The following is a 20,980-nucleotide window of genomic DNA, read 5'->3' as shown; positions in this document are numbered from 1 at the left end:
TGTGACAGTGCAATGCAGGCAGTCAGAAATGCTGCCCTCAGTTTCTAGTGGTGTTTAGACTGGTCACTTCATCAACATTCAAATCCATTTAGTCGTTCTTATCTTTCCGAACTCACGCTGCTAGCATCTTAGACTGTCCGTGAATGTAAAGCTGCATACGTGAAACTGCATTTCTGTGTTCCCTCCTTTCTCTGTGACCTTCAGTCGCTGTTTCCCAAAAAGCATTACGAGTGTCTGACAAGCTGTGAATTCCTGAAATCGGTGGAGACGGTGAAACAGGGGGACTGTCCTTCGCCGGAAAGGGCCAGCGGCTTCGCGGCTGCCTGTGTGGAGAGCTGCGAGGAAGACGCGGAGTGCGCCACAGTGAAGAGGTGCTGCTCCAACGGCTGTGGACACACGTGCCAGCTGCCCAAGAACCTCTACAAAGGTGTGGCAGCATCCTACCATGTACTTGTGTGAAATGGCTGAAATTCACTCGTCCTAATTAGCAGTTTTTTTTTCCAGTGAGATACCTTGGTGACATTAGAGGTAAAGGGTTAAACTTTTCTCCTAATATAACGACCAAAATTTTATGAGAACTGAAAGTTCATGCAGCTAGAAATTTTTAAATTTTGTGTTACCTACAGCAATATGTGACTCAGTACTTACCCTGAATCTGAGGTCTGAAGTTACGTTTACCTTATAAATTAGACTTTAATGGCCAAGAGGTTATATGACATCTTAAAGTCTGGATACTGAATTGTACTAGAGGCCATAAAAAGGTGAAACTGAGAAGTCATGCTAGGTTGTCAATTTTACAACTAGATTAAGTTAAGATGGTGTAACCCACCCAGTTATTAAAAGAAAATGCATTCTATATAGTGGCTGTTACAAGACAAACTATGCAAAAAGCTGTGAATTAATGTGTCCCTGTGGATTCTGAAATTGGAAATTTAAAGATTTACAGCCTTTCTAACCAGCGTGAAAGGGGCAATTTATTTACTCAGCTTACACATGTAATCGTTCCTGTGTGTCCAGAATATTCTGCTGTTGTGGGATGATCTCTGGTAAATGATGCTTAAAATGACTAAGCAAAGTGATTGGAGTGAAGTGGGGAATTGCATTTCCAGAGATTACTCTCAGATGTGCCATAGAGGTAGAGGTATATGGGATGAAAAAAAAAGAATCAGATAAAGTTTAAAGCTTTCAGCTTTTTGAAAGCCTTTGAAAAAGTGAGAAACTTGATACGTTTGCATGTGCTCATGTTTCACATATGCTGGCAAAGTGGATTTCAGTCATTTTTGGTTATGATGTATCAGACTGCGACAGTTCACCAACTGTGGCAGGATATCAGGCGTTACATGATGCTTTATATGAGGACTTGCACTATTTTCTAAAGTGTCCATTTCTGGATCCATTATTTGTGATCCTAGCTGGCGAGAAATATCCATCCATCCATCTTCTATAAATGCCAGTTCAAAGCAGGCTTTCAGTGACAGGATACTATGCAGGGGGTACATTGGGTAGGATGGCACTAGTTTTAGCCTTTTTATGTATATATAGTGCATTGTTATTTGACCCCAAATTATATAAACATTTCAGTTGAGTTTTGTGATGACAGTGTGGGGACAAAAATCACAGTTTACTCTTCATGTTCAAGCACCTGTGTCCTTAACTAGCTTTGTGTGGATTGTGAGATTCAGGCAATTATTATGATCCTTTTAAGCTTCATTTCTAACACAATATTGGCACAGATTACGGAAAATGACGTTTCAAGACAGCGGCAAACTGATTTCAGCTCACAGACTGTGCTCATGGGGACGTCATCAGCTAAGCCATCAAGAATAGCACTCAAAATAGTTCATGGCGATAAACAGAACCTTTATGACTCTCAGGAAAAAAGCACTATACATTAATTGACTTTCACCATACCATTTATGAGATTGTGTGGCAGACCCTGTGTTACTTTAGTAGTATTATTGGGTTAAGAAGGTTCCATAAGAGCCACGAGGGGGTTTTCTGAGAGGCAGGCAGATGGAAGCTGTAAGCTGCAGTAATTGGGAGGCAGAGACAAAGACACTGTGTTCATGACGTTTTGGAGCGTGACTGGTCAGCGGCTGCTGTCACTGGGACTGTCACCTGCCCTGTCTGGCAGTCTAACCTTCACTCATACGCAGCAGGTTCCTGAGGGATGTTTTTGGCTCCACAGGTTCACCTGTAAGCGTAAACGAGGTCTGCGGCACTTCAGCCACTCACTGCACCACCTGCTCGTGTAACACAGGGATACCATATTAAAAAAAAAAAATGCATTTTTAAATTCTGGTTTAATCCTGGTTCTGCTGGCAGAAGGCTACACTGAGCGGCAGGCTGCTTCCAGGCCCAGACTTTCTAAGACAGCAGTACACAAGAACAGGGTGAAGCAGGAGACACTGGGGACCACCACCAGCCAGGTAGAGGGCAGAAGCAACTTTCAAATGGCAGAGATGGCCATTAATCTGACGGCGCCTTGTGAATCAGAGGATGACATCAAGTGACCTTCAAAAAGAATGGGAAACATTTAGTGGTGTGAAGTGCACTGCTAGGACAGTTCATAACAGGCTCTTAGAATCTGAACTGAAGTCCTATAAAGCAAGGAAGAAGCCCTTCATCCATGAAAAGCAGAGAAGAGAAAGGCTGGGATTTGCAAAAAAAAAAAAATGCATATTTTATACTGATGCATAAATTGAGAATTGAGTGAAGCTGAAAATTTTGTTATGGACTCTTAATTTTTCCCAGAGCTGTATTTCCTGACATTCGCTCCTCTCAAGTTATGGGTAATTAATGTCTTTGCAGCTATACTGTCTTCCACTGGAACTTGCTCAGAGGAGACCAATCACTAGGGATGTGCAGGTTAAGTGAACAGTGGCTCTTTACTATCACTTGGGAAATCTTCCTCAATTATTGCCCCCAGCCAACGGTGATTTTTCAAGTGGGTGTACAGTATGCTGCTCCTCTGAGTTAACAAGGCCTCTTACTCAGTTTCTGTTTTAATGACACCATAAACCTATACTCTGAACCTATACTCCCCAGTATTATTAAATGAATCATATAATGTTGAGTTACATGTGGGATGTGTTAGGTCCTGGGTCATGGTAGGAGTTGATAAAAAAACGTCAGTGTTCCTGTGCCTCAATATCTGTGTGTATTTGTGTTTGGGACCACCTCTCCTTCTCTACCTACCTCACTTATCCATCTGCATATAATCTATATCATAGTGTGGCTGTAGTCCGACCTTCTGTTCCAGAGCCAGAATTCTTAATTTGCACCAGATGAAACCAATATCAACTTTGGCTTTATCAAGCGTAATGACTGGATCCTTGTGGGTGCATGGAAGAAAATAGTCTCAATATGATGTGTTCAGTCTCCTGAGAAGAGTAGTCCTGCCTATTAAATGTGGCAGTACTGGTGGTATGGTTTATATGTGTTTGGCAGAGGTGGGTGACCAGAATTCTTGGTTTTGTCGTCAGGAGCACCTCTGAAGCCCAGGAAGGAGCTTAACTTTGTTGAGCACCCTTCGGGACACCTGGAGATACGATGGTCTTCAAAATTCAATATCTCAGTGGAGCCCGTCCTGTACGTGGTCCAGAGGAGGTGGAACTATGGCATCCACCCCAGTGAGGATGACGCCACTGAATGGGAGACTGTGGCACAGGTATAGTGGTCCTCTGTACAGCAGCCATGTTGAGCATCATTAGCAACATGTAGGGCAATCCAAGAATCCGCTTCATACATCTGCTCTCAATAGCGTCACTATACTAAGGTCTCAAAAGGAAACTGTATTTGTTATTAAAGTATTTGTTATTAAATTTGGTGACATCAAATAGAAGTCTGGCTTTGCTGTTGAGCTGTGGGATTTCTGTTTTCATTTTGCCTTTAATGCAATTTCTTCATTGTATTACTGAAGTATTAGCAGACATTGTATTAATATTAGCTCATTATTTAGACTCCATAAAATGGAAACATCTCCACCGCATTAGATTTAAGTGGAAATACAGAAAAAAATACATGTACTACACACATATGGATTTCCCGGCCCAGCCAGTGACTAGCTACAGGTCATCTTTGGGGAGTGGGGGTGGTAATGATAATGCATTATTCTACCAAACAAGGGCTGATGGATATAGAGGCAGGAGAACATCAGCCACAACCCCATGCATGATCCCTGAGTCCTCAAGGCTGATACCCCCCCATTTCCCCCCTAGACTACAGATGAGAGGGTAAAACTGATGGACATCAGACCCAGCAGGTGGTACCAGTTCCGAGTGGCAGCGGTCAACGTCCATGGGACCCGGGGCTTCAGCGCCCCCAGCAAGCACTTCCGCTCCTCCAGAGGTCAGTCTCCTTGGGTGGCCCTCCTTTGAACCTTGGAAGATGTGTTGTGTGTCCTCATCCACCTCAGTGCTGTCCCTGTTTATTGTGGTAAAGCTCTACAAGGACCCAATTGTGTCACGACGTCTCCACTAGCTTCCTGTGGGTGCTCAGTGGTTCAGCATAGCTGAAGGAGGTGATGAAAAAGAAGGCTAAAAATTCTTTGTTGCTTAATACAATCCATAAATAATTAAGTATTGTTAATGTCTATGGTTTTAGCTGTTCAGTGCTTTTTAGAAAAAGGCAAAACCTTTAAAAGTGGCTAACTAAGTAAAGTGTTCTTTGCCACCCTTAGGCACTCCTCTGGTAACAGCTCATAAAGCTGTTTAGCACTTAGCAAAGTTACTTCGCTTCACGTGCACAGTCCCCCTCAATCCTCCTCTTTATGATGGTCTACATAAAAGCTACACTTCAAAGTAACATCTAAGAGGACACACTTCATCGGTTGCTGATGTGTGTCTGTATGCCTTCCTGAGCTCACATAGAGGGGGTTTCTCGCGTTATGCCCGTATACAATTAAATATGTTAAAACTACTGAGTATATTGCAGATATAACATGGATTCAGTAGTTCTTGCAGAAATAGCTGATGCAGTTTGCCTCAGACCTTCTCAGATCTCTGATGTGGAAGATATTTTGGTGTGCCGACTCTTGAGCTACACTAAATTAGTCTTCATTGGAGTTACAGAAGGTGTCTGTTAAACGCCGGGACTCTCTGGAATTGTCAGGGATTATGTGATCTTAAATTTCATATCATTTCTTGATTTAATCCGCTGTGATGCCATTGAGGTTTACCTAGTTGACCTGCTGCTCACGCAGGCAGCTGAGGACTGTGTGTGGCACAGATCATTTTAGAAAATGCTGATTAATGAACAAGCTTGCCTAGTCTATAGCCAGTGGCCCCAGAGTGATCGGGGGGGCACTATTGGCAGTCTAATTTTTTCATTGTTATTTTTTACAAGTGATCCTTTATTGGTTGTTTATTTGTATGCGAGTTGGTGATTGGTTAAAACTGAATTGGGAGACCATCTCTACATACATCTTTTTCGGCGCGCTTTTCATATCTCTTTTTATACCGTTGTGTATTTTCTGGTGTGCGTATGTGTCGTCTCTTTCTGTTACACATAGTCTGTCTTTATCAAAAATGCAAATAAGAAAACATTCTAATGGTAAGAAATGGTTTTATATTCTCTTGGAATTTGCCTCTCTTTGTAAAGTTCTCTCCTCCCCCCACAAACTCTCGTCCTGCAGCAGTGATCAGGCAGCGTGCCTTCATGTGTTTAGGAGTGGCTTTGGAGGGGTGCCTGAAGCGCGGGGGTGGGATCTTTGGTTGGATTTCTCAAAATCTGCTGGTTTCTCCAAAATTGCATACCATAGCTTTAATATAGCAGATACAAGAATATGTATATAGGAGAGATTTCATTATCTTTACCGTGGTATACCGTAAGGATCATTTATATGTCCATTTTTACTTTTATCCCCATTCCCACGGACTAACGCAGATATCTGCAGTATTACTGCTTTCCCCATTCTCATGCAGCCCTCTAGTTTAATGTTTTAAGGTTACAGCTATTGATAAGTTTATTCAATTAGATCTCTGTTGTGCTGTGTCAGGTTGCTGCAAATGACGGATGTGAAAGTGTAAGCATGTGTCTTGTTCTTCTGATGTGTCCTTTGGTACAGCATCACATAAAGTTTGAATTTGTAAACATTATTCCTTAGTTACTAATATTTAATAGTTGTACAGTTAATTGTATTATTTTGGGGAGTGAGTTGAGAAGAGAGGCCTACGGATGTAGCCTAGGGACCCAGAAGACATTAATCCACCACTGACGCTGAAGTTGAGTGTGATCTTCGTAATGTAAATGCTTTACTGGAATCTGTCCAACTCGCTGAATATTCTTCAGCTGAACTTGGAATGTAGCGGTCTGGTCATTGGCGTACACATAATCATCGCTTGTTACTTTCTAACTAAGTTTAGATCTTAATTTTTTATTTCTAACCATGTGGTCCTCATCATGGTATGTCGTTGCAGTTTATGCATGTGTATAGAATGGCCACATGGAAATTGCAACCGTTCCATTCGGCTTACGCATGCAGGCTTGAGCGTGCTGGTTAGGCCTTCCCAAAAGACCAGCCTTGTGAGGCTCGAAGTCACACTTGTTTGCTATCAAGCTTAGGGAATGTGCATGGTGCATCCACATTGCTCTGGAACTGTGTGAACATTGCAAAAACATCACCCAAATGTAGTAATGCTGGTAGCTGAAACTCACACTCACATCTGCTGAATAGCAGCAGAAGTGTAGCCATGGATGGACTATAAAGCCAGCCATCAGGAAGCGGTTATAAATCATCAAATATCAGTGTTTTATGTCCTTATTTTCAGGAGGTGGTCATTTGGGACAGTGGACCGACATTGTTCCAGGGGCAATATCACTACTTACCCTCTCAAAAGATGAGGCCGGCTGGGATCTAACACCTAAAACACATTTTGTGTTTGGGAACAGACACTCACATAGTGATCTTTTTCTTAATAAGATCCAGCTCCCCCCCCCTCCCAGTTCACATCTGGTACACTTCTGCACACCCGGGGGAGCATTGATAGTTAGACTGTGTGGCTGCCAGCAGTTATTTCTAGGTCGGCTCCCTTCTGGGAGTCATGTTATGAAGATGGGCCGTCTACAAGGCAGTATTGAAGTGGTGGCAATTTGTTTGGGGGATGGATAGAAGCTGAAAGCAAAAAGGTATGCAACCCAGGTCCTGGTTCAGAAGGGAGGAGGATATATATTGTATATGGTCTTATCATTGGAAACCACCTATAGCAAATGGGAACAAATTCTCTCGGATTGGTTTCCCACTGCGTACATGATATTGTGCATTAAAACATGGAGAAAGTAGCAGAGATAAATTATAATGCGTTATGATGCAGGGTTGGGTGCACAATGCTGGGCCATGACTCCCAAATGAGCCATTGTGCAGCTCCAGGGTCAGCCACTAGGGGCACCATCTGCATGTGGCTACAGATCATCTGCTTATCCAACGCTACACCACCCTCCCATCAACAACCTTTACCTTCACCTAGGGCTGGGCAGTAAATGGAATTTGTACAATATATCACTATATTTATATATAACTATATATCGATATTTCGATATAACTTTCTTGTGCGTTAAAATAAGGGCTCTTTAAGATCTTTAATAGAGATCAATAGTATTCCATTCTGAATGGAAGCAACTTGAGAGCTTTGGTTGTAACATTGCACAGACTCCCAGAATCCACAACTGAAATCCAACCAAACCAATTCAGGTGGCGTATCACTGGGAGACGGAAGTACAAGGCAAAAGAATCATCGTTACTTGGTTCATCTCATTTTAAAACACTGACAAACAGTTCACAGGTTAAAAATATTGTCATTTGCAATATTTGTTTTATTTTGTTGAAGAGTAATAACTTAAAATGAGGGTCTAAATGCAATTTAAATGGTTGTCAGGCTTCTGTTTTTAGAGCCATTTGTCAAATAGGTTTCAGAGTTAGATTTTACTTTTTCGTTCATAAACATTTACCTTCTGTTTTAAGAGCCATGTCATAAACTTAAAAAACACTGTTAGTACACATATTGGAGTACAACGGTTTTGTGTTGAGGCTGATTTTTTGGACTCATTTAATACATAATACATAAACTTATTTTTGAGACTTCTGTTTACAGTCATGGAAAAAGCTATATATAGTTATATATAGTAATAGAATATTATTGGTCTTTTGAAATTCAGGTACCACTTTACATTAAGGCTGCCCTTTGCTGCTAAAATATGGTTCTAACTCATAAATAAAAAGAAAACTGTTATAACTTGTTTTTTTTATATAACTTGTTTATAACTGTCTATTAATGAATTACGAAGTGTTATAACCTAATTAATAACCATATTACAAAAAGTTTTATTGTAAAGTGGTACCAAAATCTATGCCCATACACACTGTTCGCCCGTTTGGGTAACAAAACATGGCATGCTTTAACGTCATCAAAGAAATAATGCATTATGACTTCTCTATGTCACTAGAGAAAGCTTTGAGGATACTAGGAACTGATTTTTTTTTTGTTTCTTCACAATTGCATCTTTTATTTGCCCAGGTGGAGAGTATAAAGAAAGCTGAAAAGTTATTTTCTAATCTGAATTTTGCCTCCACAGATCCATCTGCACCACCAACTCCATCTAGGCTAAGGATCAGCAGCATGACAGTCAGCGTGGAGGGAGGCGTCTCAGCCCGTCTTCACTGGACCCTGCCAGAGGACCCCGACATCCCCATCCACCACTATAAGCTCTTCTGGAGCTGCAGTGACACTGGGACGTCCGTGGTGCTGACTAATAAGAAGAGGAGAAGGACTCTTAATGGGGTAGGGGGATTTGGTATTACCCTTCATTACCGTTAAGGCCCATGGCAAGAGCAGGACCTTTGGGAATTAACATCTGCATGTGAGCTGGTCTGTAACCACAGTCATGAATGAGTATCACAGCATCGCAGGGCCAAAATAAACAATCAATGTATCTCATTTCTTTTGTGGCAAAAACTCATCATCTGTCCATTTCTCGGAAAACAGTCCAGCTTCACATGCTTATTTTATTGACTTTGACAAATTAATCCATTTAGAATGAAAAGTTTTTCTTTTTATGAAAACAACATAATATATACCGTGCATTGTATTAATAAAGGAAAATGAGGCAATTCCTCAGAGCTTTCTTTGGATAAAATGAAGACGGTTTTCTGACAAGTACATTTGGAGCGTTGACTTCAGATCCATTGGAAAACCAGCTTTAAAATTCCAAAACAGCATTAAAAGTGATGCTGCCCAGCATTTATTTGCTATGCAACATTAATACTATTACTAAAACATCTAAAATAAAATGTTATATTTCAAGATTAAATTTCAGCTGTGTATTACATCATCTGAAGCAGCTAAGATCCAGAGGTTTCATTTCTTAATTTAGCTGTACGGTGTCTTTAAGCCGTAGTCAGTTCTGTTCCCACCGTGGATTAGAAGAACAACAGCAACAACCGACGGCCAAGACTTTTCAGCCTTTCATTGCAGAGTCTCCGGAGGCTCAAGGTTGCTTTGGTAACCAGTTGCAGATGTGGCAGTGCAGCCTCAGTGGCTAGAGATACAAGATACCTTCTGACACGTGTGGCGCTTGTTTCCAGCTTTGCACCTAGGCTGCCTGCTGATGTTGGAATGTCAAAACACGACAGTTGATAATTGCAGTCAGCCAGAGCTGATGGAGGAATGTCGAAACTTAAACACACATTAACAAAGCTCAATTTTGGGTCGGTAATGGGGCTCTCCCCTGTGGTGTCTGCGATGGTGGTATGGGCTACCTGGCCTACACATGCTTTCAATTGCCAAATCTTTGGCTCTTATGAAGGAACTTGACTGCATGTGCTCGAGTTTGCTGTGAGAGCTGGGTATGGCCAGGCTACCCCAGACAGCCACATCCTCCCGGCTGTGCACTCTAGTGCTAAACAAACTGGGGAATATTATTGCCATTTGCAGGCTCAGAACTATGTGGATCTGGAGGGTCTCCAGAAGGACAGCAGCTACTCTGTGGAGCTTCAGGCTGTGACATACTGGGGTCAGGTGCGCCTAAGGAGCTCCAAGGCATTGCTGCAGTTCAACACGACTGGACTGAACAGCACAAGTAGGTCCCCCTGAAATGTACATGGAGCAAACCTCTGCTAGCCTGAGACAGAGCTCCTCGCACAGGTATAACAAGTTGCTTCCTCCAAGGAACAGAGTGTTGAACAGAATTCTTGAATTCCGGAATCTTAGATGTATTCTCCTTCAAAGCACATTTTGCTTATTGTCAAATTATTTATCTTTGCTCATTAAGCAATACTTTTGACCCAGAACAAAGTCTGTATTTCTCAAATGAAATAAACTATCATTTTCTGTTATCTACACTACAGCACATAGACTGGGACATGTCATTAATGACAAGGTGTATTTGAACTCGGATTTTGGTTATCTATATTATGAAGATTTAAAAATAAAATGTTCATGTTCTCACATTAGAAGAGGCATCAATTAAATACAAGAATGATGAGGATGAAGTACTGAGCTCCTTGTCTGCAAAACGGGCTGCAGGCCCGCTGGAGGTGGGAAGCCCGTACTACCAGGACGGCCAGCTTCAAGTCAAAGTCTACTGGAAGAAGAGAGGAGGTATGTCTGCTGCCTTAATATTCATCTAATTGGCTTTTCTTCAGTATCATACAATATTACATTTCTACATAATTATACACCCGGGTAATTTTTTTTAGAATGGCAATTCTCTCACCAGGATATAAATTCATGCTGTTGTTAGCTGTGTAAATATAATCAGTGAAATAATTCTAGTAGTTCTAGGAATTTGTGTGCTTATAATCAGTTTCAGAAACAATCCTGGACTTCACCCTAATTGTGAAACAGACTTTCATCAAGATTTAAAAATTAACAATGAAATTAATTAAATTTAATTTGAAAGTAATGGTAAAAAGTACAGTATAGTAAATACATAAACCAGTAACATAGTTGTTTGTTATAATTATCAAGTATTATGTACTGTACATAATTGTATGTGCTATACTTTTACACGACTGGCAAAGCAGTAGGTCTGTTTACTCCAGCATCGCCACAAACAAACACGTGAGTAATGTGTCGTGCTGTCACGTCACTAGGCAATAGGAATTTTTCAGCTCTGTTATAATCTTATGGGATCGTAAATGTGGTTCGTCAATGACCGAAAAGTTATGAGCTGCATGACTGTAAAGATGTTAGTTCTGTGTGAGCCATCACAGTGCCTCACTGTAAACCCATCAATCAAAGCCGAGCTCCTCAACATATTAATGAGCCACCCAAAAAAGGGAAATTGGCCTGTTTCATTCTAGGGCAAAATAATAGGTTGTCAATGGCCCTGTGAGACCACTTCTGGGTATCTATCGATCAAACCAAATTCACATATCTTCTACAGAGAGAACAATTTAAAACATTAAAAAAAATAATTCTATGGCACCTTTAAATGTATTAAAGAGAGTTTGTGCAAAAGGATGCTAAACATATCTTGCAAACCTCCATATGACAAAGTTTAATGGCAGCTGTGTTCAATAGATGGCCCTACAAAGAAAGCAGCTCAATATATTGTCAGTTTTGCTTTACAAGACTTGACATTATTTCTCAGAAGCATCACAAAGGAAGCACAAGGGTAAAACATCATAGAATTCCAAAAGCAGTGGTGTTGATGCCTTGCTTTTCAATTAATGCCAGAGTGGAAATCCTCAGGCCTTCAACTGCATGCTCCAAGGCTTGCATGTCAAGACCAATTCAGTGGTTTCACTTGTTTTGCTAATATATGTCACCACCCAAGCCAAACTCCATATAACAGATTCAAGAATGGCTCCAGTATAAGAAGCCTCACATTGTTGATTAAAAATCCTTTTGCTGAGCAATGGAAAGGCCAATTTTTCCCATCTGAAGTCTTTAAGTAAACTAGAGTTATCTCCTGTGGCTGAATGAACATAAGTCGGTGGCCCAGGCTTCTTAGACTTGGGTTTTACAAAATGCTTTACCTCCGGTTCATTTTTCGGCTTGCAGCAAACTGATTTGCGGTATTGTTTGGTCACTGTCTCCATTTAGGGGCAGAGAATTAGAGGCCACATTTTACAGTTAGTGAACAGCTGATGTTAAGTGCTTTGCTAACATATGCTGTCCTAACAGATTATGGGCCACTAGTAGCATTTCACTAAAGCATTTCTTCAGTCTGTACAGTCTGGTAGGAATAACAGCACATAATTGGGCATATTGGCCATAAAGCTCACCAGCTGGAAGAGCAAAAGAAAACAGCAGATATATCACTTTTTTGTGGGAGACCCTACATGCTGTAACAGTCCACGGTTACTTTTCACGTGAGACTTGTTTTCAGGCTGATTGCTTTGCTCCTTCTCTGCTCTTTCAGTTCACCTCATTACATCTTGTTTACTTATTTGTTTCCTTCCCTTTCTCCCTGGTCTGTAATTTTAGTTCTCCTTCCCAGCTGCTGGAAGCCTCCATATGCACAAGCTTCGTGCACATGCCATAAGGGACTCCTTTCATCTCTTAAACAAAAACATGGTCCATGCCGAGGGCCAGTATAACTCAGTTTTTAATATGGGAAAGATTAATAACAGATTTATATTCTGCAGCCTTTTGAACAATAGGTGTAGCAAAAGTTGGTGTAGGAGGGCATGATTGCCCGCTGGGGAGTGTCTGTGTAATCGGAGTAATTTTGAAGATGTATCACTATGAAATGAAAACCACCTCATGCTAACAAACTAATTTGCATATTGTATTACAGTACAAATACCCACTTGCCCCTTTCAGAATGAATATCTGGCTATTATGTTAGACAGGGCTTCTGGTCAGGGTCTCCTCCAATTTATTTAAAGTTTTGTTGTTAAAAATCAATGACATGCGATGTAATTTGTAACGTATTCAGTTACTTTACCCAAAGATAGTAATGTAATCTAAATACTTTAGATTGCTTTCCAAACTCAAACATAACATATTTAAAAAAGAAGCAAATCAAGTTCATTTAATTTTTTTTGCATTCAAAGGCATTTAATGCATTAACAGTTAACATTAAACCACACAATTATTCAAAGTCAATAACTTTCATTCAACTTTACGTAAAATAACACAACCAAAAACATGAACAGCATGTTGTTAGATTAATTGTTTACAGCCACATTGAACAGTTTCATTTCCAGTGTGATTTTAATGCCTGTGGTTTTACTTCTTTATGGATAAGCAAATGTCCTCAAGACTTTAGCCTGAATTATACTTTTTCTTTGAACCTACGCATGACCTACACAACTGGCTTATGCCATTGAGAGAATTATACTTGAAGTGCTGATGTGTTTGTCTCTCTGCAATTACACCACCAAAATGCTAGGTAGTACATAGGTGTGGATGTTGCATTTAGCATCTTCCCATCCTGTGACATATTCAACTGATGAATCACACAACTGAAACAGAAAAAACAAACATTTAACAAAGTATGCATTTATTGAATCCAGGTTACATTTGTGCTGCTCTAAAACTTTCCTTAGACAAATTTGGAAAAGTGTTGAGCTGCTCCAACATCTTCTAAAGCTAGCATCTATACCATGTTTAACTTTTTTTTTTTAGTTTTGTAAAGTACAAATAAACTTAATGGAGGCCAGTGAATTTGGCCCTGTCCTCCTGAGTGTTTTGTAGAACTGTGGACCTGTTGCTGCAATGCCAAGGGTAGATTATTTAATGCTAGGTATAAATGGTGCTTCCGTTTCAATCAGCGGAAAAGTACACCTGGGATGTCCACTGCCTTTGCTCTCATAAAAACATGAATGCTGCCAAGTGGACCAATCACAGTTCTTGAGGTCTGCGTTGCTACACCGTCTAGTTACATTTCTCTGGAGGTGCACGTCAGGCTACGGCATAGATTTCTACATAGGGTCCACAGCTATGCCAAACATACGGCATCGATTCGACGCAGGAGTCCAGCTTTTAAACCAGCTTTTAGCCTACGTCCACACTGCTGCATTTTCATTGAAGAACACAGACTTTTGTCTCAGTTTTCGCCTTCCACACTACACAAAGACTTTTGACAACACTTCGGAAAATTTACAGTGCGGATAAGTGAAAACAGAGATTGTGTTCAGTGTATTCACATAAAATTTGAAGATGCATGGTTTTTGTTCAAAAGCAAAAAATTAAACACAGTTGTGTCACTGGCTCCTTAATGCTACAGTTACGGTGCTTTTCCGTAGGCACAAATCGTTGGGCTGAACTGCCCGCACCAGCAGTGCATGGGATATTATTGCATCCGTTGCCATACATCTGAATGTTTGGGGAAAATATATCTTACTACAGATCTGTGATATTGATCTTAGCAGTTGTCCTCAAATATCAACATATCATGTGTTGATTCTTCATTTTATCAATTTAACTAAAACGATGCATTTACAATAAACATTCCTCTGAATGTTAGGGTAATTAACAAAATAGATCATTTGCTTCGAGATATTCTTGAGGTTTGATGTTGAATCTATCAATGCTGACAACAGTTTGGTGGCAGGCAAACAGATCATGCATCGCACTGTAATAATCCATCCTTTAATTTGTTGAATATGAAATCTTTCCCATAATTCAAGACAGAATGGCATTGTGTCGGCTCAGTGATTTCCATTCTTACATCCCATTTGTGAGTTTTTTTAATCCTGTGGGAGTGAGTGATACCCCTGAATGGCCTATTATTGGATACATTTTTGATTTTGAAAGCTGATGTACATTAAAAGTAATCTCTTTAGTAATTTACATGTCTTTAAAAAGTAAATCTGTTTTGCTTACCTCTGTTTATGTGATATTTGTAACGAAATACAGTTATTCATATTGTTTAATTTATTTACTGATATTATTATAGTTGTAGTGTTTTAGAGTTACATTTAGTTGTCAAATTAGTTTTGTGGTTCCCTTTAGCACTACATGTGGTTGTGGTTGTGCATGTACCATGAAGGAGTGATATTCCTTTCACGGCAAAAGGGGGCCTTTTCAAGATGCTTCTCTTTCAGTTTCATTGCCAGTATTCTTTCACCTCATTTCAAATCACGCACAAAGCTATTGTATTTGAAATATTTTTTAAAACTAATATGTGAAGTTCTAAAGCAAAACAAGATTTTGCACTGATAGGTTAATGCTTTGAAGTTTTTGATAAACACTCTTTTTTTTTTAATTATTAGATATATTTTGTTAGTTTTAGTATTAATTTTGGTGATAAACAGATTCACAAACATTTAGTAAGTCTGTTTTGGCTACCTGGCTCTGCTGAGCCGTGTCGGCTAATACGTTCTCTGGCTTTTCTTGCAGAACCAGATGGACTCGGAAGCCGCTACCATGTTCAGTGGATGCCTGAGTTCTGCAGCCACAATGAAACGAGGGCTCTTGAGAAAACCGTCACACAGGTATCTCATGCAGCTTGTGCAGCCTACAGTACCTATGAAGACTTAGCATGTAAACATCTACAAAACAGACAACTATCAAATACCAAGCATTTTGAACAGCCTTGTGTTATCAGCTCAAAAAGAAATCAGAATTCAGAAATAGGAACAATAAACAGCTTTCTCTACAGTGAGTGATTGTGACTGTTTTACATTATGACTCAGTTTATTTGGTTTAACATGTGGTGTGATATCCAGTAAAACCTGTTAACTGCAACAGTGTTTCTGCTAAACCGTGCTGCCCCAGCAGATTTTGGGAAGAGGATTTTGTTAGGTCTTAGCCTGATGGACAACACCATTGGTTAAGGTTCAGCACATTCTATAGGTGCTGTTACTGGTTGCTAGGAAATACACATCCCTTTTCTGTAGAATGCAGTGGAACATTCCGAAGCAATTGTTATGCCCTTCCCCTTTGTGAATGTGGTGCCTCACTTGGTTTTAATAAAGTCTGCTTAAATTGCAAGTAATCATTAGCAGTTGGGTTCTGTTCTTCAACCCAGAGCAGAACAAATAAAGGAATGAGGAGATAGTGTCAATATTAATTTGGCAAATAATATTTGCCAAATTAATGGGCTTTTTCCTAAATTTTACATTATAGCACCAATCACTTGTTAGAATCTGTAGTAAATAAATGTAGTCACTTCTGTAATCACACATATAAAATATAATTTCACCTGCTGCTTTGTCTTACCTGGCCTATGTAGCACAACTTCATACAGAAATGGTTACTTATATTTTGGGGATAAAGTCTTAAGAATTGAGGGAAATGTGACCTTTTTAGGCTTGATGTTCCTTATCTCCTGAGGTCACAGGGATCTGAACTGTGAATAAAGCCAAACTGAGAGCTGAGTAATCCATTTCTTGGTTCAGGAGAACTACATCAACCTCCCTAGCCTGCTGTTCTCCTGCAAGTACAAAGTCACCGTGCGCACAATGAGGTCGAAGGGCCGTTCCAAAGCAGAGAGCGTGACCTTCCTCACACCATCATGCTCCTCACTCAGCAGCAGGAGTCACAAACCCATCCAGTGCTCCTGGGATGGTGGGTTTATCTGCATTTTTCTAGTCTTATGAATAAAAAGCTGTCAGATGGGCAAGACAACCAGGGCTTCTCTCTTTCTGTTTTGTCAGCCAGAGGACCCACAAAGGTGTCAGCCAAGCCGGAGAACCTGACAGCAGTCTTCTCTGTTCATGAGGGAAACGTCACAGGGAGCTTCTTCTGGAAGGTCTCAAGGACCCACCCAGACCAGCGAGTCACAGGCTTCCAAGTAACATGGGCAGAGGTGACCACACACAGCAGGCAGAATAGCCTGCCTAACAGCCTCATCTCCCAGTCCCAGATCTTGCCACCGGTAGGTCATACCTTGGACTGCATTATGGGCACCCCATGCTTACTCTGTCCTGACATCACACAGCTCACAAATTCATGTTGCTGCTTGTTCTCATGCTGCATATCTGCAGCACAAATATTCATGTGAAAACAGTGTGCATTTGGTGTAAGAATGAAGCTGGATGTTTTTTATCATGGTTTCACTGAGGCTGACATCATTTTAAAAAAAGACTGATCTTCATTCCAAGAACATTGTACCCGATAAAGAATGATTTAGATGTGAGAACTCAGATCTTTCACTAAAAACCCCACCTACCGTGTTTCATCTACCTCCCCAGCAGTTTCTCCCACTCCCTGCATGTAGAAACCTGCAGATTTACATAATCTTTGCTATCATCAGCATCCAGGTCTTGTTCCACACCACCTAGTGAGGCTGTTTTTGATCTAAAAATAAATTGTCCCATAAGTACAGATTGTCATGCCAAATCAGGAGGAATGTTTGATTAAGCGCTCTTTGTTTACCACTGTGAAATAACTGAGGGCAGTTTGTGCTTTCAGGTGATAACACAAGCTTGCCTGTGTGAAAGGTGCTTTGCAAGGCTTTGGATAAAGCATTTCTTACGTAAGGATAGTGGTTTAGCTATATACCGTGGGTTTATTTTTCCACATATGATGCCATTGAGTTGGGAAATAGATAATCTTTTCTTTTCTGAGGGATTGTAAAGACTTAAAAGGACTTTACGCATTGCCTATTTGGTGTGTTTCTCTGATTACTTTATTGTTCGTGTCTGATTACAAATTGTTTGTGTCACACCACTCTCAGGATTTACTTAGGATGCTTATGAACACCATTCTTATTCCATATATTGAATTAAAACTGAACTGTAATGGGTTGGCACCCCATCCTGGGTTGTTCCCTACCTTGTGCCCATGGCTTCTGCTATAGGCTCCGGACCCCCTGAGATCTTGAATAGGACAAGAGATTACATAAAATTGATGGATGTATGGATGGATTTAAAAGTGAAATTGCTGAAGTTTATGTTAATCCTAATTTTTGTTTGCTTCCTTGTAATGCCAATACATTGCATAGGTATAACTGAGATGAAGTCAAATTTAGGTAAATTCAACAGCTATTAAAAGTTTAAAAGATCTTCTTTGTTTTCCTTTTGTATGTCTATCTAAGGACCATAACTTATTGGTAGTTTCGAACCTTCGACCAGCAACGTACTACAGGCTGGAGGTACAAGTGCTAACGACGGGAAGGGAGGGACCCGCCACCGTGAAGAGCTTCCAGACGCCCACGCTTCCACCTCTCCATCAACAACGCAAAAAGAGTGACTTTCAGGCTCGCTTTGATGGTGCGACATTGCTTTACGTGATGTCAGGTGACCTGTAATTATATACCCTCATTGTGATGGGCCACAAGACTGACCGCATATTTGTGTGGTATTTAGGACCCAGACATAAAGAGCATCACCAGCATCACCCAAATCCTTCGTTGGAGTAACACGAAGTACTCAGGGCAGCATGGTGGAACACAGAAGAACAGAAGTAAAGGTCAGGCAGAGTGGCGCCTTTCATCGCACTCGGCCGTGTCCGAGCCTCTCCGCTCAGAGGCCCGAGCCGGCCCTGTGCGGCCACACAGGTAACGATGCACATCTAGTGTAGGGTTCAAGTCTTCACTGTGACGATAGGACAATTTCCTTAAATGATCCAGGAAGAGTTGCACTATTGTTGTAGTATAAAAGTATCGGACTGCATTTTGTAAAAAAATAATACAAATGGTTTCTCTTTTTCAAGAAGGATAAAATTTTACTGTAAATCCATTACATGCTACAGAAATTGGTAGATAACTTCCTTATAGTACCAAATGTATAGCACCAATTAGACATGCAGTGTGTAAGTATGCAGTACTGTGGAATGATGCAGACAAATATAGTTTATCAGAGGACAGATTGTAGGGTGACACTGCATGTAGGAAGTATTTTTATTTATATTGTATCTACTAGCTTCAAACTGAATGTTTTTTTCCCCCCAGAGTTTTGCATGACAAAACGTCTCTTACTAGGCATGAGCTACATTCCTGTTACTTTTGTTGAATATGTTAGCAATTTAACAGACTAACAGATTATGCTTTTGAGAAATAAATGTCCTGTCTATTAACATGTTAAATTTGTGTTGAAATGTAATCATACATATGTAATTGGCTGTAGAATATTCTATGTGGTACAGTCAGTAATTGTCTATATTTATTTGTATATTACAAAATTTAATTTGTATTTGTGCATATGTATCTATTCTGTGCGTGTGTGAGCATGTTTGTTCTAGCCTAGCTATTTTTTAAACTGACAAAATTTTATGTAAAGACATTTTGTAAAAAATGGAGTTGTAAATACATGCTGTTTTGTTCCATGTTATTTTTTCGAGTCTGAAATTACCCGTACTGATAAATAAAGTTTCATAAAGGTGCAGTACGTGGTCCATAGCTTGTCATCCAGTCTCTGGGTGTTTTTTTCCACCAGAATAAAATGAAGTAACATATAAGACAGTCTCTTTACAGACTCTATAACGACTAACCTCACATTTACATGTTCTGTTATTGGCACATCATGGAGGTTTCTGTCACAGTCTAAAATTGCTTCTGACTCTAAGTAGAATTGAAACCATATAGATCATAATGTATATCTGGCCTCCTGCCAAGTGCTGGCTTTCTTTGCATTTTGATTTTTATTTGGGCCAACCAGAGTATTTCCATCAGGGTGGTTATCATATTTATCCTTCTGTTTCCCATGTTTACAATGTTGCTTTGTTCTACTCAGGCATATCTGACGAGTGAGTAACTTCCACTGTCAGCCAAACCATATTACCAGGATGATATCTTCTCTGAAATGAAAGAATCACAGAGTCACTGAGTTCTAGAGACTGCCGGATATTGTGCTGTAATAATTCCTTATTTCATAAATCATCATAATTGTTTCATTAAATCAAACAGATCAAAGAGTCTGCTTTTTACTACAAACATTACAAGACATTTAATTTCCACTCTGATCTGTGATTACATTAAATTTATTCTTTTTACTTCTTTCTAAAAGACTGAAGTGTGCGCAAACTTGTTAATTTTCGTACAGAATGTAATATATAAGCTAATATGTGTGTTTATAAAGAGCCAATGGTATGAAGCACTGAGTATAGTTTCTATATTTAAAAGTCACACTTGTCAAGGCCAGTGTGCAAGTGTTCTAGAAATGTACATTCACACCTTGCCCATGTTTCCCCACCTCGGCTCACACCGGCGTGGTTCTCCTGCTCAGTGTCGGCTTGCTGGCCTCGGCCCAGCTAAGCTCGCTTTTTCTCCTTTTTTGCTTCACAACAGAAGGCTCTCCACCACTTTGCAGACACACGTCTGGTGAAGTAACCTTTAATCCCCAAAGGCTGAAATAACAGCTCACAAATGTAATAAGGAAGGAAACAGAAACATAAAGGGTAAAAGCAAACAGATTATCAGTGAAAAATTATAAAAAATGTGTATCTTGTATTCCTGGTGTTTCACAGCCCATTCTAATTGTGGGTTATGTTTGTCATTAAAACAATCATTCCTCCAGCAGCTGATAGTACTGCACTGGATCTGCTATATTTTTACAGTTGAGCCAGCTGAGGTTCGCTTCCCTAAAAGACACCAAGCCCATTCATCGCAAACATCAAGAAACACCATTGCTGTCTTCTGTATACTTCCTTTGACCCTCAGTGTCCATGAGCTCAGCAATGAGCTACGCCCTGCAATCCATCAGGCCTCTCACGCTACGCCTGTCTCTTTGCTTCACCTGTAATATCATGCTGTATATGAGCCCCTCCCCAGTGGGCGCCATTCCGTAGATAATCTAATAATCAGGGCTCCTCCTCATTCAGACAGACAGACAGACTCTTCCTGGGAGCATGCTTTTCAAATCACCACTGGAAGGGGGCCATTTCTTTCCTGTGGATCTGCAGAGGTGAACAACAAATATAAATTCACTATATGAAATTGGAGGTGAATGGTAGATTTCTTCTTTCTCGGTGTGATGGGAGGATGGAGAAATCTCTGACCTTGCCCAGGGGGCTGGGGTGTTTCTGGTTAAGATCTAGGCAACAGAACAAGGCCAGGCGCCAATGCAAACCTTTCAGTCAGGCCAGGAGGATGTTCAGCTTAGTTTAATGAATAACAGAGTACACATGTGTGTATGACCCACACGCAA

General features: G+C 40.3%; 1 protein-coding gene across 3 annotated transcripts in view; it reads left to right on the top strand.

Moving 5' to 3' along the window:
* The window catches only part of LOC111851497 (anosmin-1-like), a 42,271-nt gene extending 23,038 nt beyond the window's left edge, over positions 1 to 19,233 (top strand). For 2 of the 3 annotated variants that reach the window (XM_072700585.1, XM_072700584.1), the window contains exons 4-14: positions 205 to 427; positions 3,486 to 3,670; positions 4,221 to 4,350; positions 8,572 to 8,777; positions 9,930 to 10,074; positions 10,449 to 10,595; positions 15,291 to 15,385; positions 16,292 to 16,460; positions 16,550 to 16,770; positions 17,932 to 18,106; positions 18,203 to 19,233. In XM_072700585.1, the coding sequence (XP_072556686.1) occupies positions 205 to 427; positions 3,486 to 3,670; positions 4,221 to 4,350; positions 8,572 to 8,777; positions 9,930 to 10,074; positions 10,449 to 10,595; positions 15,291 to 15,385; positions 16,292 to 16,460; positions 16,550 to 16,770; positions 17,932 to 18,106; positions 18,203 to 18,255 (1,749 nt within the window). In that variant the 3' untranslated portion in view covers positions 18,256 to 19,233. The remainder of the gene's footprint in view (positions 1 to 204; positions 428 to 3,485; positions 3,671 to 4,220; positions 4,351 to 8,571; positions 8,778 to 9,929; positions 10,075 to 10,448; positions 10,596 to 15,290; positions 15,386 to 16,291; positions 16,461 to 16,549; positions 16,771 to 17,931; positions 18,107 to 18,202) is intronic. The other variant, XR_011982999.1, reaches the window with a different exon arrangement.
* Positions 19,234 to 20,980: the final 1,747 nt, after the last annotated feature.

Source organism: Paramormyrops kingsleyae, chromosome 16, assembly GCF_048594095.1.
Source record: "Paramormyrops kingsleyae isolate MSU_618 chromosome 16, PKINGS_0.4, whole genome shotgun sequence".
Classification (NCBI taxonomy): Eukaryota; Metazoa; Chordata; class Actinopteri; order Osteoglossiformes; family Mormyridae; genus Paramormyrops; species Paramormyrops kingsleyae.
The sequence above is the reverse complement of the archived record's forward strand: the minus strand, read 5'-3'. Positions and strand labels throughout refer to the sequence as shown.